The 21,149-nt window shown below is 35.4% G+C and overlaps 1 protein-coding gene across 5 annotated transcripts in view; it reads left to right on the forward strand.

Annotated features, from left to right (window-relative positions):
* LOC143240785 (solute carrier family 12 member 2-like) overlaps positions 1–21,149 on the forward strand; it is a 121,590-nt gene that overhangs the window by 75,009 nt on the left and 25,432 nt on the right. For all 5 annotated transcript variants that reach the window (XM_076483838.1, XM_076483837.1, XM_076483840.1 and 2 more), the window contains exons 7-13: positions 13,436–13,547; positions 13,862–13,986; positions 14,939–15,151; positions 16,044–16,151; positions 16,530–16,653; positions 17,870–17,971; positions 20,650–20,805. In XM_076483838.1, coding sequence (XP_076339953.1) covers positions 13,436–13,547; positions 13,862–13,986; positions 14,939–15,151; positions 16,044–16,151; positions 16,530–16,653; positions 17,870–17,971; positions 20,650–20,805 — 940 coding nt within the window. The remainder of the gene's footprint in view (positions 1–13,435; positions 13,548–13,861; positions 13,987–14,938; positions 15,152–16,043; positions 16,152–16,529; positions 16,654–17,869; positions 17,972–20,649; positions 20,806–21,149) is intronic.

The raw sequence follows: 21,149 nt of genomic DNA on the forward strand, positions 1-21,149 counted from the left end.
ACCCCATGCTACCTTGAACTCTTCACGAGGAGTTATTGGTGAAAGGGATTTGAAGAACGTTCCCAAGTCAGAGATTCTTGCTGGTCTCTCCACTCAAGAAGTTTCTGCAGTGAGGCGCATCTCCACTCGCAAAGATGGAATTACACTGCCAACAAATACCCTCGTTTTAACATTTACTTCACCACGTGCACCTGCCACCATTAAGGCAGGTTATCTCATTTGCAGGGTTCGGCCATACATACCAAACCCTCTTCGATGTTTCCAATGTCAGAGATTCGGCCACTCAAAGACATCCTGTCGTTGTTCCCTGACATGTGCTCATTGTGGAGGCAAGGACCACGATGCCTATGACTGTGACATGAACCCACATTGCGTAAACTGCAATGGTTCTCACCCCTCTTACTTTCTTGCCCAAAATGGTTGGAGGAAAAAGAGGTGCAGCATTTGAAAACGACACATAACATTAGTTATCCTGAGGCTCGGAAATTGCTGTCCACAACTCCATCTCGGACATATGCTGCTGCACTTCATTCCACAACTACAGTGGGAGTGCAGACAGATCTCTCTGTGCCTCCAAGAGAATCGTTTTCAAAACAAATGAAAAGCCTTTTGACCTTCGTGGTTAAAAAAGTTGATGAATCGACTTCCACACCCATCTCTGTTCCTCCCATACCTTCCAACAAACTTCAAGATCCACGTCCTTCAGTTTCAAATACAGGCATTTCTTCTGATACATCTTTTTCTCCCACCACAAGAGACAAAACAATTATTCGTTCGCGTCCTCAGTCACTGGATTCCCCTTCCAATAACAAAAACCTGCCCACACGACACAGAGCAGGATCCATGGAGGTTGATAGACCTCCTCCGACTGAAGACAGTAAAGAAAAAAGACGTGGTCGTAAACCGAAGGGTTCTCCAGCCACTTCACCTACCCGTTCTTAAAATGGCCACCTTGATACAATGGAACTGTCGAGGTTTACGTTCTAATCTGGATGATATCAAAACCCTGATTGCTTCCTACCATCCTGTTTGTCTTTCTTTACAAGAAACATTTCTCAAAACTGCTGATACTGTCTCCATTCGACAGTTTTCTCTGTACAGAAAAGACAGGTTGTGTGATGGTCGAGTACATGGAAGGGTGGCACTGTTAGTTGATCAACACGTGCCCACCCTGTCTTTGTCACTCAACACGTCCTTGGAGGCTGTAGCCATTCGTGTTTCCTTGGGTCATACCATCACTGTTTGTTCTCTGTACCTGTCCCCTGAGAGACATATGATCAATCAGATCTTGATGCTCTCGTTGAACAATTGCCATCTCCATTTCTAATCCTAGGGATTTTAATGGACATCATCCCCTCTGGGAAGTGCTATTATTGATGGGAGGGGCCGAACTGTAGAGCGGATGCTCTCTGATCACAATCTTTCTCTTTTCAATACTGGTTCTTCCACTTACTTTCATGCACCTAGTCAGTCCTGTACTGCTATTGATCTCTCAGTTTGCTCCCCTTCATTATTCTCCCATTTTTCATGGAGGGTTGACAGTAATCCACTAGGCAGTGATCATTTTCCGATCCTTTTGAGAGAGACTGGCGTGGTCGATGCCACCTACCCGCGTCTCCCGATGGAAGCTGGATCAGGCAGACTGGTCCACTTTCACTGCTCTCGCAGAACTTGATCCTGCCATCATAAATCAGCCATCAATAGACGACTGTGTAGCAGCGGTAACTGACTGTATTACACATGCAGCTGCTCAGTATATTCCTAAAACCTCGACACGTTTTACACGATATCCTCTACGTGGTGGAATCCTGCTTGCCACTTAGCACGGAAGGCTCAAAAGCGGGTTCCGGGATACTTTTCGTAGATATCCCACACTTTCAAACCAGGTTGCTTTCCAACGGGCCCGTGCACATGCTAGGTGAGTAAGACATCACAGCCAGAAGGAATCTTGGATTAAGTTCACAACCAGCATATCTTCTACCACCAGTTCCAAGATCATATGGGACAGGATTCGAAAGGTTAATGGACACTACAATTCTATCCCCCTCTCGATCTTACTCTCTGATGGTCAGGAGGTGACTGATGCTCGGAACATCGCTAACACTCTAGGTGAAAGCTTTTGCCGGGTATCTAGCACTTCTTCTTGTTCCTCCACCTTCCTGGCCATCAAGACTCGGGCAGAGCGATCACCTCTTTCCTTTCGAACTAACTGTTTCTTTGACTATAAATGTCCCTTTACCCTGGTGGAACTAAAAATGGCCCTTCATCGGTCTGCCAGTACGTCTGTTGGACCTGATGATATTCATTATGATATGCTGCACCATCTATTTCCTGCTTCTCTTGATGTCCTTCTGATTGTTTTCAACTGGATCTGGCAGGAGAATATTTTTCCTGATGCTTGGCGCCAGGCTATTATTTTACCTTTCTCTAAACCAGGGAAAGATCCCAAGATTCCTTCAAACTACCGTCCAATTGCTTTGACGAGCTGTCTCTGTAAGACATTAGAAAGGATGGTTAATGCTCGTCTTGTTTGGTTTTTTGAAACAAACAACCTCCTCTCGCCCACCCAGTGTGGGTTCCGTTGACAGCACTCCACCACAGACCACCTAATTTGTCTTGAAACATCTATCAGAGAAGCCTTTCTCAACCGCCAACATCTTCTATCAATATTCTTTGACATAGAGAAGGCTTACGACACAACCTGGAGGTATGGCGTTTTGCGAGACCTCCATACACATGGGTTACGTGGCCATCTACCCATGTTTATTAAAAAATTTTTAATGGACAGGAGATTCCAAGTTCGTGTGGGTTCGACACTTTCCCGTTCTTTTGTACAGGAACTTGGAGTCCCTCAAGGCTGTGTATTGAGTGTTACACTCTTCAGTATAAAGATAAATGCCATCACTGAACAACTCCCTCTCACTGTTGCGAATGGGCTGTATGTCGACGACTTTCACATCTCATGTCAGTCCTCAAACATGAGATATATTGAGCGGCAACTACAAACCGCCCTCAATTGTGTACGGAAGTGGACTCTGGCGAACGGCTTTAATTTCTCCCTCTCCAAAACTGTATGCATGCACTTTTGCCGTCGACGGGGTATTCACCCTGATCCTGAACTTCATATCGGTGAAGTTTTGCTGCCAGTGGTCCCGGAGACCAAGTTCTTGGGGCTTATCTTTGATCGCAAACTGACCTTTATACCACACTTAAAGCAGCTTCGGGTCAAATGCACAAGAGCACTGAACATCCTTCGTGTTTTCTCTTCTACCATTTGGGGGGCAGATTGCTGTTCAATGTTAAAGGTATATTGTGCTCTTATTAGATCGAAACTCGATTATGGATCAATGGTCTATGGCTCTGCCAGACCCTCGGCCTTAAAGATGCTGGACCCCGTTCATCACCAAGGACTTCGACTCTGCACTGAGGCTTTCCGTACCTCTCCAGTTCAAAGTATATACATTGAATCTCATGAACCTTCTCTACACCTTCGCCATTTGCAACTATCTTTACAATATACTTCGAAACTTCATTCCTTACCAAAGCATCCCACCTGGAAATGTGTTTTCCTTCCTCGGTGGGCAGTACTTTTTCAGAACAGACGATCTGTCATTGCTCCGTTTGGCCTTCGTGATCCGGGAGCAATTGGATGAATGGGTCTGCCCTTGGATAACATTGCAGATTCCACAGGTCGCCCATCCCACCATGGCTTATTACAGCCCCCAAATGTGACCTTTCTTTCAGTCACCTAAAAAGGCAGATACTCCAGATTGGAAGTACTGTCTTTTATTCAATGAATATCTTTCAAACAATCATTCAGTTCCCATTTATACAGATGGTTCCAAATCAGGTAATTCAGTGGGCTCTGCTATGGTTTGCTATGGGTCAGTAGTTGCACGCAGAATCCCATCTACAGCTTCTGTGTTCACTGCTGAACTGTATGCCATATCTCTTGCCCTGGATCATATTGCAGCTGAGCAGTACTCCAACTGCACTATTTATACTGATTCGCTTAGTTCTATACTTGCCTTGGAATCGCTACACGTTAGCTCACATCCTATTCTCGCTGATATTCGAAACCGACTGGCCAATTTCTCATTAGCAGCTACTTCAATCCAGTTTTTCTGGATACCAGGCCATGTTGGTATTCGCAGGAACGAGCTTGCAGACATGGCAGCTAAATATGTCTGCTTCAGCACCATCACTCCTATGCCTATTCCGTACATGGACTATGGTGTTGTCTTCAAGGCTCGGCTCCGTGCCAGCTGGCAGTCCACTTGGAATGAGCAACGTGACAACAAACTTTTTCAAATCAAACCCAAAATTGGACTTTGGCCATCTAGCTTCCGTAAAGTTCGGAAGGAGGAAGTTGTTCTCACTAGGCTACGCATTGGTCACAGTTTTTTAACTCATCATTTTCTTTTATCTGGAACTGATGCACCAATGTGTAGTTTGTGTAACACTGAAATCACTATCAGCCACGTTTTACTTTCTTGCCATCGTTACAATTCTCAACGACGGCAATATTTTAAACATATTTTTTCCCAGGGTCAATCTGTAACATTGGACAGAGTTATTGGTGATGGTGACTCTGTCCACCTTGATAATGTTTTTAATTTTTTAATGGCCATTAACCTTTTTAATCTCATTTAAGTGTTGCATATTTATTCATTACATCTTTTTAATTGTGTTTTTTTTTTTACAGTTTTAATCTCTCTCCTTCAATTTGACATTGGACAATGGCCAGAACATTAAATAACTCAACACCAGGACTGGAAAGGCCAACTTCAGTTGACTAACACTACTGTTTGAACTATCCGTTTGAACTACTCGTTAGTCGTCCTGGCGAGTTGTTATTATACTTTTGCTGCATATCATTTCACACTTTTACTACTTAACTTTTTAGTACTGGCCATATTGACTCATAACCCGGAACCAGGACTGGAAAGACCAACTTCAGGTGATTGACGGTGGTTCTTGAACTTACCTGTTAGTCTTCCTGGCGGGTTATGATCATTACCATTTTGCTAGAGTAAATATTTTACAACTTTGAAGACTGGATGTCACCATTGGTTTTTACACCATTTTCTGTTTTAATTGCTGTTTTGTTTTACCTTCATTTACTTTTACAAATTTTACTCCATTTACTTGACTTTATCTTTTTACTGGACATTTGGCTACTCATTATTATGATTTTGCAGAGTGTCTTTTAAAACTTTTATTCTTTTACATTTTGATAATAGCTGCTATGACACATAACCCGGAACCAGGACTGGAAAGGCCAACTTCAGGTGATTGACGGTGGTTCTTGAACTTACCTGTTAATCTTCCTGGCGGGTTATGATCATTACCTTTTCGCTAGAGTAAATACCTTACAACTTCTTATACTCTGCCTTCTATTTTAACATTGTAGACTAGGTGTCAACATTGGTTTTATACTTTTTTGTTTTACCTTCATTTCCATTTATGTCTATTACTACATTTACTTATTAATTTTTATTTTTTTTTTACATTTTTACCGAATGTTTGGCACAGATAGCCTCGCTGCTTTGTGCCATAAAACACTAAATCAATCAATCAATCTAATCAATGTGTTTATTTTCGTCATCCCTCTTATACCAACAATATCAGTGACTACCCAGTGGGGGCTTGGCTGTTTGAGTTTCTTCATTGCTGATGTCCATTCATCAATGATTAATGGATGCTTCAGGTACTCTCAGAAGGATTAGTTGTCCAATTTCTTTCTCCACCTCAAGTTTCTCCTTTCCTCATTTCTTTCTCTCCTTGAGATTCCCCAAGAACAGCTGAAGTCTGTCAGAAGTGTTTTTGTTCATGCAGTAGACAATCAGACATATTCCTCATTTTTCCAGGGGTTTTTATCTCCCTCTTATTTTTTGTTCTAGAGAAAAACCAGGGATTGGTTGCTAGTAATTGATGTATCACCTCAACTGCTTCATATCACTTTGAAAGTTCACCATGGAGTCTTTTCTCATGCTTATATGGGCATTTACTATAGGATTGTGTAAAACAAAAATGGATATCTCTGACACTTACCTGCAATAGTGATATCACTTCCATCTCATCTTTATCTTTGGTTTATCCATCTCAGGGTGGTTTACCAATTTCAGCTCACCCCCTTCATATTTGCTTCAGCACTTTACATGTTTTGTTGTATAGTCTGGGTTTTTGAACATCATTTCCATACTTTGGGGCTGCGGTTTTATTATTACATAGACGACTGGTTTCTTCTGGCTCATTTCAAACCGGAATCAACCTATCATAATCGGCAGCTTGTGTCTGTGGTGGTGCTATGGTGGGCTGGTGGATCAAATTGCAGAATTTTTTTTTTTCTTGATAAGTTTGCTCTTTGTCAGGGTTTCATCTACTACCTGTGGTCATTCTTCAGACTTTGGTGTGACTCTAAATGATATATGTTTTATTAATTCATTCTTTCTTTCAAGGACATTTCTTTACTTTTTATTGCCTGGATCCCAGTTGGTGGCTGGTGTTACATGACCTAGTATTCTTTAACTCTGAATCTGTACTATCCAATTATATTGACTTGTACTTTATTTTCTATGGCTTCACACACTCATCATGGTGTAGTGGTGTTCCTCAAGACTGCTTGAAGATTAATAATCTCACAAGTTTTGCTTCATAAACATGCCCGTCCAGGACCATAGCAATAGTTTGTTAGAGGAGTGTAGAGGGAGTTACATGTATCATGTGAACATGTCATGCTCCTATTAATGAGGATGTAATGCATGATTATTTGCATGTGAGACATGTTGGAATCATGCAACTTGAATAGGGTGGCAGAAGGCTTGTGGCATACATAAAGGAAAAGTTGGCATATAGAGAGCAGCACTGAATGAGAACAGCTAATCTTGTTTGTTTGTTTAGAGTAAAGTACAAAGCTACACAGTGGGCTATCTGTGCTCTGCCATTCACAGGTATCGAAACCCAGTTTCTAGAGGTGTAAGTCCACTAACATACTACTGTGCCACTTGGGGGCAACTAATGTTGTGAGAGGGGGTCAGTACCTATCAGAAATACATTTTCAGCAGAGGAAAAATATCATTCATTCTGCAACATTTCATCAAAACAATTTAGCTCTATGGCCTAAATTTTTAGAAAGTGAATTATCTTTAATTGCTCAGAAAAGAACTCTGAATATGGTTTAGAACATAAATATTGATAACTAAGACAAAATTTTGTATGAAATCCAAAAATGAAGATAATAAAGTGATTTCCTTGCTATATTGAACATTCAAATTGTTTCCTGTCAAACCTCCTATGATAAATGAAGTTTTGATAAAGTTGCAGATTCAGTGAAGATAAGACAATGTTAATTAAGACATTAGAAGTGTGAAATTTGAGAACTTTTGTGAATCACATTTAAGAACACATCTGCCAGTCAACCAAAGCTAATGAAAATGTGGTGAAATCTTAAACATTTTCTTTGTTGTTAATAGGAATTGAGTTGAATCTACAAGTCCAACCAATTTATTTATTTTGAAGCAAGATGTGGCAGATTTCCTATGCAGGAACCTTTCACTGACTGATTGATATGTTCATAAAATCTAGAATTGACAAGAGCTTTTAACTTAGAAAATGATGTATATTTTGAATTGCTAGTAAAATGCATTGACTTATAAATGACACTTAATAACACAATAACAATTTTTCTAATCAGTGTAATGGCCAAAATTAATATTATACATCAAATATCAACCCTGAAACATCATTAATTAGCCATCGTACATGTATCCATATCTTAATTAAGAGAAAAGCAAAGTACTGATTCTGTAACAGTAATGCAAGCTTTCTAATTAAACAACCATGAAAACTCTTACTTTATAATTAGCTTCTATAAGCTACTAAGAAATCTGATCTTGTATAATGTCTTTACTTTATAACTTGTATTTATATATAAAATATTTATTTTTAAGTGTAATAATTAATAACAATAACATTTTATTTAAGTGAAAATGTATATTTGATGGATATCTCTGTATACAGTTTAGCTTCCTTATGCTTCTGTCTAAGAGAAATGCATGCCAACTAACCTTGAGGCAAGCATCTCCCACTTAATTTCATGAGTTGTAATGTGAACTGTACTGGTACATAATGATGTCATGTAACAAAAACCTTAACCAACAGGAGAGTCATACAATCTCCATCTTCATTAGCTCCTTCTGTAACTTGCACTCATGATAAATTCTTTCTTTAACAAGGTGTTACAAAAAATGTGCCCCAGAAATGGGAATATGTGAAGGGATATCTGTCAGAAATATTTTTGCATGTAAGGAAGATGTTAATTTCTGAGACAATAACTCATCTGCATACACAGGTTAACTGGAATCCTGTACTGAATTGGACAAGGGGCTTTGTAAGGGCACAATTGTGGGAGACTGCTTTATATCTCAATTAAGGTATCTTTGTTTGCCCAGAATGTAGAAAAAGGAAGAGACAAATGAGCCTCATGTATTGCAGGGATGAGCAGAATGAGAACATGATCATCCAAGTGCTTGCATTCAAGCAGTTGGGAAGCCAATGTACAGTGTGATTGGGGCATATTCAAAACATCACCTATACTATAAAAGTGGATTCGGAGTGATTTTGAATGCAAACACATGGATGATCATGTTCTCATTCTGCCCATCCCTGCAATACACTGGGGCTCATTTGTCTCTTCCTTTTTTACATCCTGGGCAAAGAAGATACCCTTACTTGATGATGAGAATTTCACTTAAAATGATACACAATTCAAAACAGAAATCCACAGAAAAATCACCAATACTGGATTATACATTCCCTGGGACTCAGCACATGAAACAAAACAAAAACTCAACATATTAAGAAACCAAATAAACACAACCACAAAACTATGCTCACCCAATAAAATTAATGATGAAATCAACAAGATACAACAAACTTCAGCACTATATACTGCTGCATACCATATATTCCTGACATTAGCGAAAAAATAGCAAACATTTAGAAAAAAGTTATAACAAAAGAGAACATTCCAGTAAACACCAAATTTATTCAAAAACCAGGTACAAAACTAAAGTCCATACTATGTAAAAACTACACTGACAAACACAACACAAATATAATTTATAAAATAGAATATAACAACTGCCACAACTTCTATATTGGATAAACAAGCAGGAAAATGGAAACTAGATTCAGATAACACAAAAAAACACCTTCACACGTTTTTGAACACTGCAAATCAAATAAACACAATATAACCATAGAAAACACCCAGATATTAAATAGGGAAATGATTATAAACAAACAAAAAATAAAAGAAGCCCTACTTATACAGCAAATAAAACCAAAATTAAACCAATATAAAGGAACATCTTTATACCTATAGTAATTAATAACCTAACATCCACCTGCAACGCCCCCTACAATCCCATACCCGTTTATACTGTCACCCCTAAGACATGTCTGTCAACGTTCACATTAAAACTTTCTCTTTCCTAACCTTAAGATGACCTAGGAAGGTCGAAATGTTGTTTTCTCCTTATCAATAAAAGTATTAATACCCATACCAGCCATTCTGAGATATAATGAAGTTACCCTGGTTGAGATATGAATCAGTCTCTACAGGACTGACTCCAGTTGCAGGAGAAAGACATATCAGTTATATTATTATGGTGTCATAAATTAAGTACCCACAGAGACAGATAAAACAGTAATGAAAAACTTGCATTTTCATTTAAAGTGCAATAGAAGAGTGGCAGGAAGAATGCCACATGATTGGGAAGTTCTGCTCAATCCAGGACAAATCAGAAGATTCTTGCATATGAAGATATCCTACAATGAAAAAAGGACATGCAATGGTGAAGTAAGGGAAAGGAGAATTTGGGCAGAAGAAGAAGGAGGGTGAATAATAAGAAGAAGGAGACTGAGGTGATCAAAAAAAGGACATTGACCATACAGTCCAATGAGGAGTGATACATATCAAGGTGAAGACCCAAGGGAGGGAACATGTAGGGAAAGAGACATATAAAAAGAGGTGAGCTCAGACTTAGCTGAGAAAATTGATCACCAAAGCAAAGGATAAGGAATTATGAATGGAAGAGAGGAAGCCCAGAGTTAAGAAGTGTGTCAAAGACATCCATGGTGGATGTGCCTAACCAAAAGCAAACTCCATAAAGGATATGGAAATGTAGAGGCTACTTTGATGGTAGAATGTAGACTGACTGAGAGAGGTGGGCTGCTACCAGGTTTGAAGCTGTTGGTAACTGAAAGGTTATAAGCCAATTCTGATATTAATAGACCCACTAATGTATGTTCAAATTCCAAAAGCAAAAGGCCATGGAAAAGATGTCTCTCAGATGATTGATATAAGAAATGACCTTGAAATTAGCTGAGTGAAATATGACTGTGATCCACTAATAATGGAAGATATATTAATATGTCCAACAAAAAGTGAGATGTGAGTAAACATTTTTTTGCATTCCACACCAAAAGTTTTGTCCTCTACTAGACGTTTGCCTCAATAAGAGAAGGAAGCATCCATGAAGAGAGGGGGGGTCTAACTTAAGAAGCAATAAAGAAATGTCAGAAGAAATAAAACATGGACCAGTCACCATAACAATTCCTAAAGATGAGAAGGGGTTTGCAAATGAGGACAATGGAACCCAAGTAAGAAAGCTATGGATCTACTAGGTCCCCAGTAGGAGGAACATGTTTATGTATCTCAAAAGAAAGGAGGAATTTCTTGGAAGCCAAAGTCCCCAAAACTGAAGAATGTCCTGCATAGGAAGAGGAAAGAAGGGTAAATATTTTGAACAGATATACCATTGCTTGCAGGCAAAGAGAAGGTTTGACTTAGCTGAGACAGAGATAAACTAAATGCCCTGAATTACCAAATAATAATGGCATGAAAAATGACTTAGATCACAGGATGAGGCCTCCCCCAACAAAGTATAGTCCCATGCAAAAGAAGGTTGGAGAAGAATAGACCATTTGAGAATGGGCCAACAGAAACCAATTGTACAAGAAACTCTTGGTTAGTGAAAGCTTTCATGATACCAACAAATACAAAAGGGGTTAAGTTGAAGGGAAAAGCAAGGAAATGAAGGATGGAATTTAGAATATATGTGGATGATATGTTGAGAGTGATTTGGAATAAGGTATCCAACTTACCAACCATAGTAAACTGCATACTGAGTGAGAATGATTATCGATGGGGTCAAAGGAAGATGAAAAGGAAATAGGAAGAGAAATGAAGAGAAGAAAGGCAAGGAAAGTGAGCAAGGTGGAGCAATGAAAAATGTCTTTCTGGTGGAAAATGAGATAAACATGGAGATGAGTACCCATTAGCCTTGTGTGTCTGATAGTTACTAAGAACAAATGCTTTATCATAGATTTCTGTTAGAGGGAAGATAAGATAAAGAGGACATCCTGGAACCTAAGATGGGGAAGTCATAGGTAGACTGACAAGACAGGGAATGAGAGAAAAGGGAAAGGCCAAGAAATAAGAAAAACATAGGAAGATAATGAAGACTGAAGCTGTATAACATCAGTCCAGGTGAAGAATACCATGTATACAAGGAGGAGGAAGTATAGTAAAGAGGAATTTAAACTGGCCTATCAAGATTCAACTTTAGGAAACAAAATAAAGAGTGATAGAGCAGAAGAATTGGAACAGGCAAGTTGACAAGTAGAAAAAAATCAAGCAGGCCACCAATTTGAAGCATGATAAAGTGCCTCAGGTCATATGCAAAGGTAGGAGAGAGAATACAGGAGAGTAATGAAAAACTGAAAATGCAAAAAGGGTAACTAAAGAGTGACAGAGGGTAAGGAGACCCATTCCCCAAGCTAATAAAGTAGATACCAAGGACAGGGATTTAAGAAAAGGAAAAGAATTTCAAGTTAAGAGAAAAAGTTAAGAATTGGAAGAGGACTAGACATTATGGTGTGACAGGATTGTGTTAGAGAAATATTATAATCCCTTTTTAGCAAACAAGAAGGAAAGGCTAGGAACATACACAAAAATGAAGTCCAAAAAACGGTAGGGAGATTCAAGCCATTTTTCAAGTAATAAGGTACTACCCAAAACAAATCAGGTTAAAATGGCAGTCAGAGAGATTGCCTTCAATTGAGAAGAAATAATGATGGTTGATGGGACAGGAGTTGGAGACTCAATAAGTATATGGTAATCCACAAGTGTTGAATAATGGCTACAATGTTACAGACAGTTGATGAGATTCCAGAAGCCACAATAGAAATAAGGTCTGTGTTTATACAAATTGACTCCAAAAGGACTAAATATAAATTACTCTCATTTGAGAATTCACAATAAAAACTTTTAAACTTATGAAACAAAAGCTAAATAAAATGAAAATCAAAGTTTCTATTAAAATAGAAATCTCAACAAATTGAACTAAAAAAAAATGAACATGTCTGTGTCATTCAGTGCTGAAGAAAAGAATGAAATTATCACAAGGGCAAGTGCATAGGAAAAGTTACTGTAAAGGTAGATTATATCACACTCCTATTGATGGATTGCTTTTATCACATGATGATGCCATCATGTACCAGCACAGTTTGTATCAAAACGTGAAATGAGGTGGGAGTTTTCTCAAGGCATGCAAATTTCATTTATAGACAAGTGAGGGGAATCTCATTTCTATGTACAGAGGTGAGAATATATTGGAAATACATTTTCAGATTAGTTATAAGTTTAATGTTAAACATAACTTTTTCTATCAATAAGGAGTTTTGCAATGCACAATCAGAGTAAAATGTTTTTGCCCACAAGAGTAAATTTTTGTTTTGTTTGCTTTTTATATATTATACCAAAATATTTTATTTCTTTGTAACATGCATTAATTGTATGATCATGGTACACTGTATTTTACATTTAAGCAGATATATGAAGAAGGTAACTAAACTGTAAATGGAGGTGAGTTGTTATTCTGAAAAAAAAGATTTTTGTGTTTACAGTGTGACTTTAGAATGTTGTTTTAAATATTCAGATTCATATGTTTCAAAACACATTGTAATAAAATTATACATTAATTCCTACAGCTACCCATTTAGCTGGTAACAAATATTTAGTTAAAGTATTGCCACCAGGATGCAGTGTGTCACAAAGATATTCAGTATTAACATTTTGTTTCTGCATTATATTTGCCTACTCTTCCAGTGCACAGTAGTAAGTTTGTAGACTATAATGCTAGAAACAACAACAGGTCTTGATACACAATGTGGACATATCTCAGATAGTCCACTGATAAGCTTTATGCTTAACAAAAAAAAACATATTACACTAACTTCCTTCCCTTGATGATTTGCACTAACACTTAATCTTTATTGTGTATAACATACAATTTCATAGGATTTTATGTAGAGAGAAGAATGACTTATTTTATTAATAATAAATTTTTAATTTACTACTTTTCAGGCTCAAATCATATTACTTTTTATCCTCCTGATAGCCATGTTAGACTTTTTGATTGGCTGTCTCATTCCACCCTCTGTATATCAGCAAGCTAAAGGATACATTGGTTGGAGTGGTGGGTATAATTAATGTTTTTGAAACAAGAATCTTTGTGATACAGCTAGGTAGTACATATAAATATACTAGGATTGATATTATTAATGGTGATTGTTTCTGTAAGTTGTCCTGTATTTCATAACAGCTGATGATTTAAACTCCCTCGAAAGATTTTACTTTTTTTAGAACAGAGTTCTGTAAACTGAACTATAATGTTTTTTAAAAATAGCTTACATAGACCATTATAATCTATTGAAGTTTTTTGAAAGTATTACAGCATGTTACTTTCAGAGAAATTATCTTCTTTGATTATTTGTTTTCTGGTGATTCTAGGGGAGCTTGCAAAAGAGAATTTTGTACCAGAGTTTCGTGGGGAGACATTTTTCTCAGTATTTGCAGTGTTTTTTCCTGCTGCTACAGGAATTCTTGCTGGAGCTAACATATCAGGAGACTTAGCAGTATGGAAATTGTTTTATATTCTAATTGCTTGTATAAATTGACTAATGTTAATTACTATTTAACGTAAAAACACAGCTTTAATTATTTTTCTGAGTTTTTGAAAATATTGAGATTATTTTGTCTTTTCTTTAGTATATTTTATATTCATATGGCATGATGTTTATTAATTTCATGACTTTGTAAGTCCAACCATCTCTCTTAGTTAAATGTTACAGATGTAAGCTGTACATTTTTTAAAGTGAACATCCAGTCATTAAACTTGGTTGAAAAATAAAACTCCAAATCCAGCCACTTGTTCATCATTGAATTAGTCAAGAGTTCAGTGATCTTTATTGGTACAAAGCAATTAATTATTGAGAAACACAGAAAACAACGAGAGTTTTAAAACCTTTAGTTCAAATCTTTGTAAAAGGTAAATCACTTTTCAGGAATTTTTGAAAAAAAGAATGAATTAGTTATTGAAGGTGCATTCACTATAGCTCATTATCCTAGAAGAGACCAAGAAATTATGTATTTATAGTCAGTAAACTTGTTGAAAACTAACACCTTAGAACTGGTTTTAACAGTCATCTTTTACAACTAATTGTAATGTAGACACTAGTAGTTGAAGAGCCATGCTCGTATTCAGTTATTAGTAATGATTAAACAGTCATAGTATATTGTTCAGTTCTTAATTATATTTCAACAGTTACACATTGATTCTTGTTCATTATTCAGTCATTCATGGAACAATGTTTCCTTGCTCGATAAAAAGTTGACAAGCCTAAGTTCAAATTACCTGCAAAACTTCAGCCATTTGTTCAGTAATTCTTCATTACTGTGTTATATTAATTTTTGATAAACCTATTAGTAATTGAATAAATTTAAAAACAAATGTATTGAATTTTAGTAATTTAGTATTAAAATATTCTTGATTTGGAATTTGTTTACATAAAATCATTTTAATTTTAGGACCCACAAAGAGCCATACCAAAAGGAACATTTTTGGGTATAGTTATCTCTAGTGCAATCTATCTATTGTTTGCAGTTATTTGTGGTTGTGTGTCAAAACGAGATAGTAATGGAATAGTGGCTCTAGCAGAGAATGGAACTCTGTCTTTAATAACTAACTGTTCATTGGCAGAAGGGGGAAAATGTGAATATGGGTCAATGAATTTTTTTCAGGTAAGTTAACCTTAACATATGTAGTTTAAACATACTGGATGTGTTTTAATATCAGCAGAGAAAAATTACTAGTTAATGTATACCTTCCAAAATAAGTTAGTAAAAAAACATTAAAATATTGGTATTTCATAAAAAGTATAGGTTTTATAAAGACTTACTTGTTTAGTTATTTCTTAGGTATCAAAATATTTTAAATTTTTTTTTTTTTAATTGTGACAAAAATCTAATGGAGACTTTGAGCATTACAAAAGTTGCTTGTTTATTTTATCTACCTATGCATATGGGTGTGTATGCACAGTTGTGTGTGTGATCGTAGTTGTAAACTGAGGATATTCAACATGTTTTATTTTAAACTGAAAAATCCTCAGTTGAGCATGTTCTTGATTTAAATTGTTCTATGGTTTTCTCACACAACTACACACACACACACAAAGTAAATAAGAATATATGCCAGAGTACTGTCAGTCTGAGGATTTCTTCAAAAAACAGTGTTTCAGTTTTAATGTGTTGATTGACTTGGTCATATCTAAATGTAGAAGAAAGGAATATGGATATACCCTTGGGCCTATAAGATATTTATGCCCTTTTATCACTTACTGTCCCAATTATGAGAAACCTATTAAATGAAGAAAAGCCATTTCAATAAAAAAGTGTATTAATTTTTTACCACGAAAGGTTAGGTTTTTCATATTAGCCCTGATAAAGATCTCTCCAATAATTCACAAGTAGGTAAATTGTATGCTTTTTAAACTCTGTATTTTGCATTAAAATTGTAATGATTTCAGAGTGTGTAACTTTGGTGATTCACTACGTTACGTACTAGTGTTTTAAACATCTTAGGTGAAAGCTTTTCATTACTTACTCATTAATGTATATTTAATTTATATCCAAGGTAATGGAGCTGATATCAGCATTTGGTCCCTTGATCTATGCTGGTATTTTTGCTGCAACTTTGTCTTCCGCTCTTGCCAGTCTTGTTAGTGCTCCAAAAGTATTTCAGGTAAGTATAAAAACACAAATTTCAAATTAAGTATCTTCGTTTATCCTTGATACCAGGTTTATAATTAATAATACTATATTTCAACTGTTATGTTTGTTTCTACCCGATATCTGAACATTAACATTTTATTACAGGTATGTGCTGAGTTGCTAATTAATAAATTTTGAAAGGCTGTTATAAAATAAAATATCCTTTTCCAAACTGTGTTCTCTTTCTGAAATCAAAATTGTGTTTTAGGTTACCTTTCCTTTTTTTTATATTGTCATGCAGTTTTCAATTCTTCTTACAGTTCAGTAATGTTTTTAATAGATTATTGCCAAAGAAAAGTATTCTTAACATATTTCACTCAAACAATAATTTTTATTGTTTTTAATACAGGCACTGTGCAAAGATAACATCTTCCCCAAAATTGAGTATTTTGCTAAAGGTTATGGGAAGAGTGGAGAGCCAAGACGAGGGTACATTTTGGCCTTTGCAATAGCTTTGGCATGTGTGATAATAGGTATGTATCTCAATGATATATGCATTTATTTGTTTTTCTCTTTTTTTTTATTCAGACATATGATGGTTTTAAATTTTGTCAAGTTAGGAAACAGATTTCACACTTGTTTAAGGTGATATTCAAAATAAGTATGTTACCAAATTAAATTTAAATGTTGCAGGAAGTAGCCCAGTATACTTGCATTCAGTAAAACACGAAGGACAGATTATAGAAATTACTTCATTTTTTGTGATTTGGTTGAAACAATTTGGTATGCAATAACAATTTTGTAAGGTATATGTTCTCAACATCTTGAAGCAGTTATTTTATCACATTGATCTTACAAAATGGTTTGTGTTTACATCATGATGTGTATCACAAAGCTTGAATACATATTGTTGGAACTAGGCTATTACAAAGTAGAAACTATTGCAAAGTGTATAGCACAAGAATATGCAATTAAAACATATCAGAAAGTGTGTTGAGTCTCTTTCAGATTTATAAAAAAGATTCAACTGATATAGATCTGAAAAATTCAACAAAATTGAAATTTGATTTTGTAATACAAGTTACAGCAAACTTTATACTGCGTTATTTACTCATTTCATTTTCAACTTTTGAACAGAACTGGCACTCAGTGGTGTCACATTCAATATTCCATAAGAGTAAAACTAATTGATAAACAGCTTAGAACAAAGAGAGAACTACATGATTTATGTTAAAGATTACCCAGAGCTAAAACTAGTTGATATAGCAGTCAGCTAAGAACAAATATAAAACATTGTTGTTTATGTTAAAATCACTCAGAACTAAAACTAGTTTATAAGATAGCTTAGAACAAATTTAAGATTATGTGGTTTATGTTTAAATCACTCATAGGTAAAACACAAATTTGTGTGCTTTATAAACATGCTTACTAATCTTATTTTAGATAATGTAATGTATATGTTCCTCATACTATACATTTTCAAATGTTTGTGTGCTATTATCTAATTTGTATCAGAGCTCCTAGGATCTATGTTTTGTCAATAGCACAGATAAAATTAGGATAATTAAGTTTTTGAATTAATATTTTGAATGGATAATAAAGAAAACTTTATTACACAAGTTTAACATGCTAACAAATGTACAACATTTCACAAAAAGGTATTTGTCATAATCAAGAAAATCATAAGACATTTCTATTTAACTTCAGTGTAATAATGTTGTGTTGCAGATTTTGTCTTGTCTTTCTTAGGGGACTTGAATGCCATTGCACCAATTATTTCAAATTTCTTCTTGGCTGCATATTGTTTAATCAACTTCTCATGTTTTCATGCATCATTTGTTAGATCACCTGGTGAGTATTGTATGATGTAGTTGTTTTATATTAGTTCATATACACCTGGTACTATTACTTAAAAACATTGCCACCAATATTAACACTAGACATGGTAAACAGCTATTTATCTGAACACCATGAAACAGAAGAACAACATTGATATTTGTTTATTAGAATAAAGAATACTTGGTGGGGAACTGCAGGAAGTTATTAATGTATAATAAATGCTAATAATTGTATTTGTGTTATAGTTTGAATATTTCTGTTTGTTTAAATGTTTATAAAACTAGATGAAGTTTTAAAACTATACTAGCTGATTACCTGTGACACTAGTGCTTACATGGGATGCCAGCAATTGGTAGGAATGACAGTGCATGGTGGTTATGAGCATTTTGCAGTCTTGTCACTATTCGTCACTTTTTAACTCTGTAATTCATGAAAAACAATTAGATTGAGTGTGTGTTGTATTCATGACGTTATATTTGTACCCTGTGTGTTTGTAATCAAATAGCACCATTTCAAGAAGATTTTTTCCAATTTTTTGTCAATCCCTGTGGTCACAAATGACAGTTTTTCTTTGAATACTTGGTAGATACTTGAGAAAATGATAATACAGAATAGTTTCTGACACTATCCATTGCTTTATAATTCCATAAATGTTGAATCTGCATATAATTTTGTTACCTCATAACTTTTGTTTTGCTCCACTATGTACAGCAAATTCAGCTGCCAAATACTTTTTCTATACGTTTGAAGTGAGAAAAATAAAGTTCTCTGTGATGGGAAATGGAGACAAAAGAGGAAAATCACAACTCCTATTACAAATCTACATGCACACATGATAAAAATTACATGATGTTGAGGGTTGCATGTTGCATAATAAAAAGGTTTTTCCAATATCATACATATAAACAAGAGTTTCATTATTGCATGATGTTAGATTCTTGACTGTAATAAAAAATTATACTGAAGTTTTTACATATAGTACTGTGCAAAAGTGTTAGAACAAGAGAATATCTTTTTCTTCTTTCCATTTTATAGGGCTAATTCTTCCATACCATTACAGAACTTAAATTTAAACACCATGATAAAGTTTCTCTGATTTCTGTTGACAGCAGAATGAGCCTGGGTGAGAATACTTATAATTCTTTAGAATTCCCACATACTTGTATCAAGGGTATGTCGTATTGGTTCTGATTGAATGAGCATACATATTAAATTTAGGGTCTGAAATGACTATCATGGTAGCCCTTGCATTGTCTTAACCATATAGAAGGAATCTAGCAAGGAGTTATCATATAATTCTGGTATATGATAGAAAAAGTCAATTTAATAGCACTCCACAGGTAAGCCTTGATAAAAATATTGTTTTGATGTCATGCCACAGCCTAAAAAATCTTAGAGAATCATCAGTAGAAGAGAGAGTTTGCATAAAAGCTTCACATTATACTGGTTGGACTTTCAGAAAAATTACTGCACACTTAAAGTTCTCCTTAAACAGTGAAATACACCCTAGATCATGAGACCAAGACAGGTACATTTGAAAATAGGAAAGGAAAAGGCAAAACACCTAAACTCAATAATACCAATGTTAGGTATCTTTATTTATGTAGTCTTTGGGACAGAATGAAAACTGTCACTGATCTCAAGCATGAGATAAATGACAGGAAAGTTTCCAAATCTACAGTGTCAAGAAGACTCAGTGAGAATGAAATATTTGGTGGTATAGCAAGAGGAAACCTTTACTTCGATTTCAAAATATTGTGAAGAGACTGAAATTTGCTAAAATGTACAAAAACTGTACTGCTGATGATTGTAAAATGGTGTTGTGCATGAATGAATCCGAGTTTGAGATATTTGGTTCAAAGTGTAGGTTGTACATCTGGTGGAATAAAGATGGTAGATACTTATCTCAGTTCATAGCACCTACCATGAAACACAAGGGGAAAAAGGTTTGGGGATGTTTTTCTGTTAGGGCAACAGGAGATATTTGCATAATAGATGCAATATCAGACCAATACAAGTACCATCAGATACTGATCCATCATAGTATACCCAGTAGTTTTCATATTACTGGTAAAGGTTTCTACCACCAACAAAATGATCCCAAACACTCGTCCAACCTGTGCAGAAATTACGTAGCTAATGCAAAGGTGCTGGATTCATACAAATTACGTAGCTAATGCAGAAGATTCATACAAATTATGGCCTTGATCTCAACCCCATTGAGCAGATTTGTGATTAGATGCATCAAAAACTTGATAAATCGAAAGTCAGTGCAAAGAAACTTTATGAGAGTGTATTAGAGACACTTGGGGTAAAATTTTAAAGGGAGCTTTGATTAAATATATTGCAACAATGACTGAAAGACTGTCTGCAATTATTAAAGAAAAATGGGAACACTTTTGTATAGTACTGTATTCTTCTTCATACAAGAATTTTTTTATTTAAAAATTATCAAAGCGGGCAAAAAAAGCTGAATTGAGCTCAATTTCACTTACTTTTCTCAAATTACAGTATACATTTTTTAAGAATATTTTGATATTTAACAATATGATAGATCTGTGTTTCAGTGACAATTTGAGAATCTACAGAGCTTTTGGTTATCATAAGTTTTATTAACATTTTAGTGATTTGTAGTAGAGTTAATAAAGCAGCTCTTGACATAGTACTAGTTCTTGTTTTTGCTATTCTAGGATTTCGGCCAGCGTTCAAGTACTATAACAAGTGGGTTAGTTTAATTGGAGCAATTCTTTGTGTTGCTGTCATGTTCATTATTAATTGGTGGACAGCTCTCATCACCTATGCCATAATATTAGCATTATATATTTACATTCAACATAGGAAACCAGGTAAGTGTCATTTTTCTCTCAGTGTTTCTGATGATTGATTTAGTTAATAAACTCTGTCATTTTTGATCTAACAGAACAATTTATATGATTCTTGATTATTGAAAGTTAACATCAAGGCTGATTTCTTTAGTACCCTATTTGCTATCCATCACCTATATCACTTTTAGTTTCAGTCACAAGAATAGGTTTTATATTTTACAGATGGCACTTTTGGTTATATTCCTTGACAAAAAATGTTCTTCTGTGCCAATACATCAAATACTTAATGCATCTATATTCACAAAATTAAGTTACTTCATAACAGAAAATTAAGGTGTAATTTTTTTGACTTACTTACATTAAGG

This window comes from Tachypleus tridentatus, chromosome 13, assembly GCF_004210375.1.
Source record: "Tachypleus tridentatus isolate NWPU-2018 chromosome 13, ASM421037v1, whole genome shotgun sequence".
NCBI lineage: Eukaryota > Metazoa > Arthropoda > Merostomata > Xiphosura > Limulidae > Tachypleus > Tachypleus tridentatus.